Source organism: Orycteropus afer, unplaced genomic scaffold (assembly GCF_000298275.1).
Source record: "Orycteropus afer afer isolate SDZICR_OR568_19922 unplaced genomic scaffold, OryAfe1.0 scaffold00197, whole genome shotgun sequence".
NCBI lineage: Eukaryota > Metazoa > Chordata > Mammalia > Tubulidentata > Orycteropodidae > Orycteropus > Orycteropus afer.
Window position 1 is genome coordinate 5,093,792 of NW_006921784.1, and position 5,734 is coordinate 5,099,525.

A 5,734-nucleotide genomic window follows, 5' to 3' on the forward strand; every position below is an offset into this window, starting at 1 on the left:
TATAAGGAGAAGCCTTGGAAACAGTCTCTAGCTTATGGCACACTCGAACCCTGTATGTAGCCTTGCTGTTGTACAGCAGCCTGCCATGCTCTGCTGATCCTGGCACTTTCAATGGATTTGAATTAATGGCCTGCCATGTGGTTTGCTAACATCGGGACCGTGTCATTTTATTTGTCGACCTTGGGCTTGTTAGCCTCAGCAGTCAGTAGCTGCCTGAGTGAAGAGATGTCTCTAGCTTCAGCGGGCCGGGAGCAAGAGGCAGAGCTGAAGCCCAAGGTCAAGGGGCTTTCACCCAGCCCATAGAGCCTGGCACTTTGAACTTAGACTTCAAACCTTCAAACTGTGAGAGAACAAACTGTTTGTTAAGGCCATCCTGTTTGTGGTATATTCCTGTCAGAGCCTTTCAGATGACATGGAGACCAGGGAGGGGCAGGCATGTGCCGAGCCTATGGGGTGAGTGGAAGAGCTCGGTGCCTGGGCCTCAGGGTGACTCCAGGCAATATGCCCGCCCTCTCTGAGCTCAGGTGTCCTTACCCACTAAAAGGAGGTAATGGCATCAACATCACTGGGTTGCCAGATGGCTCGAATGAGACTACCTTTCTAAGGCCCTGGACACAGTACGTTTGTTACAGGTGACGATCATGATGACCACCTGGGGCTCACCTGAGGGTAAGGGGCAGAGCTGCCCCATCCTCCCCAGACTGACCCAAGGTGGGGGTCCCACTGCCCCACCGGCTCTCACTAGGGAAGCAGCCCCTTCAGTCAACTTCTTAGAGGCTCAGTTTGCTCATCACTAGAGCTGCTCAGGAAGAAGGATCATCAGGAGAGGCTGCTGGTTCCCTGGGGAGCTGTGGCCTGGCCCCAAAAGACCCTAGGGGACCGAGACAGGCTCCCCTCCTAGCTGACAGTGTAGGGGACGCGGTGGGGTGAGGAGCCCGGTGGCAGCCACCACTCTGAGGCCTTGTCTGATGGTCTGTCTCAGAGGGAAGGCTGGCAGACAGGCCCGCCCCCTGGCAGCCTAGAAATATCCATCCTACTCTGAAGGCTCCAACGCGAGATGTGAGACAGGGAGTGACTCAGGCCTGGGAGAGGCGGCTCTGTGCTCCCACCAGTGTGGGACTGGCTCTCTCCTCTTGACAGGTGAGGTGAGGAACTTATTTCCCAAGGCTGGGGCTGGGGCTGGGGGGCTCTGTCAGTAAGACCCTGTTTTGGGCACTGGAAGAACCCCCCCCAAAAAAAGTGACCCAACACGCCCCTCTCTGCCTCATTCTTTGCAGATGACATAGAGGCTACTGGGGTCACTGCTCTTGAGAGCTCTGACCTGCGGGCAGTGGTGGAGAACACCCACTTTCACCAGCCCCTTGAGGCCCTGCCTGCAGTCAGGGGTGGACCTCCCTCAGGGAGGGAGCTCACCTGTTGCGGTTGAACTGGATGGCAAAGTCTGTCATGACCTGCAGGGCCTTGTTAGTCAGCTGGAGGTCCATGGAGATGGAGCCCACCTGGCGGGTGAAGGTACCCGAGATCTCCAGCCCCTTGGCCTTCATGGCTGGGAGCCAGACCTGCAGGGCAGACGAAGGGAGGGAGCAGGTGTTCATCTCTTCCTCAGACCGAGGGAGGGACCTTCTTCTCTCTTCCTCTACTCTTCCCAGCCTGTCACACCTGCCTTTACAGGGAGATGACCAAGGGTCGCTGCCATGGTGTGGCTGTCTATCAGAGCAGCTCAGGAGGGAAGGGGCTGGGTGCACTCAGGTACTGACCCAAATCTTTACAGTCAAAAAAGGAGACACTTAGGAAAACAGGGCTGAGGAAGGCGTTCAAACAGTGGGTCCCTGCCAGCTTCTGACGGGCCAAGGACAGAGGCAAGTGCCCAACAGCATCCTGGGCCTTGGCCAGAGCCTCCCTGGCTGTCACAGCCTGTTCTTCCTCACAGAAGCCAGGACTGGGCTGTCCAAGGACAGTACTGAAGTGGATCTCTTCCCCAGCAGGGCCTCTGCTGCTGTTGCCCTTGTCATTTGAGGCTTAGCTCAAGGGCCATCTCCTCTGGGAAGCCTAACCAAGGCCCCCGGCCTGTGCTCCTGCCACAGTGACAGTGCTGTGAGCCCACGTGGTGGCCCTTCACCGGTGAGTTCTCAGAGGGGAGCCTCGGCTTCTCCATCTTTGTGCTCCCGGCTCAGAGCCTGGTGTGAGCGGGCGCTCGGGGCTGTTTGCTGAGCCCTGCCCACGACAGACATCCACTGCCGCCGCCCAGCTCAGCCCTTTATTCTCTGCAGGGTGGCTCACACGGCTCCAGGTCCGAAGGCTCAGCCCTACTCAATGACCCGCTCCAAACGCACCCCAGTGAATGCCAACCCTCACACCACTCGATCCCATACCACAGCACAATCACACAGCCCCAGTCTCGTCAGCTCCACCTCCCAGACCCGCCTCGCTATGGAGCAGCCTGGGATTCTCCGCTGCCAGGCTCCTGGCGCCTGCCTGAGCCCCAGCAGAGCTCAACACCCAGCCCAGCCCTGTAATTTCTACAGCAGCTGAAGTCTTCTTTCAAAATGCAAATCGGATCCTGGTGCCTTTCAAAACCCCTTCAAACCCTTCCATGGCTGCCTTCGACCACGACCAGCCTGTTGCCCACCTGCCCCAGGCTCAGCCTGCAGTGCTCTTTGGGAACTGGCGCAAGCCCCACCCCGCCATCCTCCTTGGCCAACTCCCATCTTTCCCTGCCTCCCTCGGGCAGATCTGTAAGGGCAGGAACCACAGGGCCAGGCTCCCAGCTGCGACTTGGCATGAAGAAAGCAGTCAGATGGGTGAGTCTCGCTTTTCTGCGGGAAGCCAGCCCTGAGGCCACCCCCATCAAGCCTCCTTTCAAGCGTCCTTGCAGGAGACCCTGTACCACCGAGGTGCTCGGTGATGTCCTGACTGACATCTACTGAAGGCCAGGGTCTCGTCTCTCTTGGCCACACGGCATCAGGGAGTCAAGCACAGGCTCCAGCACAGAAGTCGCTCAGTATTCATCACGTGAATTGACGACCCACCACTGCCCGCTGGCCCAGGGTGCTGAGGGCTCTTCTACACACAGGGCCTCAGCCCTGTTGACCAGGGAGACCAATGAGTGTACCTGTCCCCACAGGTGGGCTGGGAGAAAGGCACACAGGACAAGCAATTCTAGGTAGTCCTGATGCTGTTGAGAACATGGACACTCCCTAGCTTCTGATCTGGAGGATGCATGTGCATGTCTCAGAGGGTTGGGAGGTGGGGCCGCATGCTTCTGCGGCTAAGGCATGCTGCAAGGACTCCTCCTGCAGGCAGCCCACCCTGACCACTTCTGGCTCACTGGTCCCCTCCACCTCTCACTTCTTGTGCTCACTGTTGGTACACACCCCTGGCCAACAACTTCAACAAAGCAGTGATGACGTCTATTAAAACGTCCACAAGCAGACGGCAAGCTCTCCGAGGGCAGGTACCAGGCTTTATATTGCTGGTGGCTTTACAGTATCCACAAGCGTTGCCACCACGACCTCTAGGAATCTGTGCTGAGTTTTTGATACTAGGCCAACAGTACTCCTGCTCTACTGGGCTTTCACGGTATGTGGCTTGGCCTCACATATCAGGCAGACTGTGAGCCAGTGGAACCTTCGCTACATCACACCCCGTATTCAGACTACTGGCGGCTGACTCTGAGAGCAGGACACTGAGGCGGGCATGCAGGCAGCTCTCAGGTACTCTGAGGCACAGTCCTGGGGAGTGTGGCGTCACTGTCCTGCGTTCAGTTCCAGGCCGTCCTTGACCAGCTGTGATCTCAGATCTCTGGACCATGAAGTGGGAACAGCAGCTGAAGGCTGTCGGGAGGAGTCAGTGGGGTGAGGGATGGGGCATGCTCACACAGCCCCCCGGCACACCAGTGTTTAGCTGCCAGCACTGTGTCTGCTTTGGGGCCCAGGTCCTGTCGGGGGGCCTGCCAGGCGCTCAGCCACCACTGCTGCCTTGGTTGCCAGCACGTGGCGGGTGCGCCCAGGTCAGGGAAGGGTGGGTGCTGAATCCGTGGCTCCCCAGCTGCGACACAGCTGTTGCTGCAGCCCTGAAGTCTAGCTGTGTCTCACTCTGGGGAGAGGACCTCAACAGAGAAAGGAAAAATGTGGAACAAAATTAAAAAATGCAGAAATGACTGGAATTACTGGTCAATAGAGACTGGTGAGACCCTAGGACTATAGCCCTGGGTTATCCTTAGGGCCTGAAACAGGACTCTCTTCCATGGACTGGCTGTCAGTCAAACAGAAGAAAGACCTATGTGCAGAACACCTACTCCTTAGATCAAGCAGCCCTGAGACATCAGAAGGGCAGCGTTCACACAGAGGGAAAGCTGGACAGACAGGCATGCACAGATAAGAAGGGCACAGGGAGGGGCAGTTGCAGGGAGGAGTGGGGAGGAGGGTTTTTATGGCTGCAGACTGTAACTGGGGCTGTGAAACCAAATGTGCGTGACATGTTGAGAGTAAAGCGAATCTGCCTGGTAAATCTGCACCCATATCACAATAAAAATTTTAAAAAACAAACAGAAAGGCTCTGCTGAGACTGAAGGAGCAGACGGCCTCTGACCTGAGAGTGGGGAGGGCATCAGCCAGCTTGTTCCCCTCCGGCAGGTCCCTCGATGCTGAGGACGCGGTGGACACAGCCTTCACTGTGCTCCCCAGGTTCTTACGCCTCAAACTCTCCTTGTCTGAGCTCCGCCCTGCTCTCTGCTTTCTCAGCAAATGGCACATCCCCTTGCCCACTGCTCAAGCCAGAATGCTCCCACTGCCTTCCCATCAGCCTTCACATCTTGCCACTTCTGGCTCCCTGAGGGCTCTCAAGTTCAGCCTTGTGTCTCTAGCCCAAAGATGCCTCCAATGCCCAGGCTGCTGTTGTCACTCATCCGGCTCCTGCCACAGACCCCTGGGCTCCTGGCTTTTGCTCTTACACTGCAGGTCCTCCTCTGTGCTGAAGCCAGAGCAACCTTTCTGAAAGTACAAATCTGCTTAGAACCTTCCGGTGGCCCTACTGTCCCAGGATCTAGAGCGAACACTCCCAGCCTGGCCCCGTCCACCTCACCAGCCTCCTCTCGCTCTCATCCCCAGTGCAGCCATGGTCCCAGAGGTGGCACTGCTCTGAGGTAGCACTGAGAGAATTTTGGGGCATCTTTGGTGGCACAACGGATATCACTCCCTTCAGTGGGCTGGGGTCAGGGGCACCGGACGTGCTCCCATGGGGGGATGTCAATCCTTACAACGATTAACTGTCCAGCACCTCAAGGGCTTTTGGCATTGTTCCACTAAACTCTGAACTTTCAACTCATAGTTCTTTCCCATGGAGGAAGTAACCACCACAGAAATCAAGGCAAGAGTGTTCCCTGTTTTCTTCAGAATTTTGTTTCAGAGTTGGTCACCATTTCAGAAGCTGGTGGCACTGCTGGCAACCCCGCTCCTGGTACCCCAGCTACGAGCTTCATCTGTAGCTGTCACAGTCCCAGTGACTCAATGTACTGATGCAAACAGCTGACAATCTCATCCTGGCCTCGAGGGTTAAGTATCCCTGAGTGTTCACAATACTGCTATATGAAACTTTACTTCCTTCCTTTTATGTCTCGTTTGTACTGCTGGAGCACCTTATTGATGTTTTTTTCACTTAAATGAGTAGGCAGGTCATAGTCTGAAAACGCTACTTAAGGATAGGAACCCAAAACTTAAAACCAAACCCACAGCCA

The 5,734-nt window shown here is 56.3% G+C and overlaps 1 protein-coding gene and 1 non-coding gene across 2 annotated transcripts in view; both read right to left on the minus strand.

Moving 5' to 3' along the window:
- AP1B1 (adaptor related protein complex 1 subunit beta 1) overlaps positions 1-5,734 on the minus strand; it is a 39,204-nt gene that overhangs the window by 4,132 nt on the left and 29,338 nt on the right. Inside the window, exon 15 of the mRNA XM_007947995.1 lies at positions 1,414-1,559. Coding sequence (XP_007946186.1) covers positions 1,414-1,559 — 146 coding nt within the window. The remainder of the gene's footprint in view (positions 1-1,413; positions 1,560-5,734) is intronic.
- LOC122150680 lies at positions 744-840 on the minus strand. Its single transcript, XR_006163797.1, has one exon. It is a non-coding gene; the product is annotated as a small nucleolar RNA SNORD125 (small nucleolar RNA).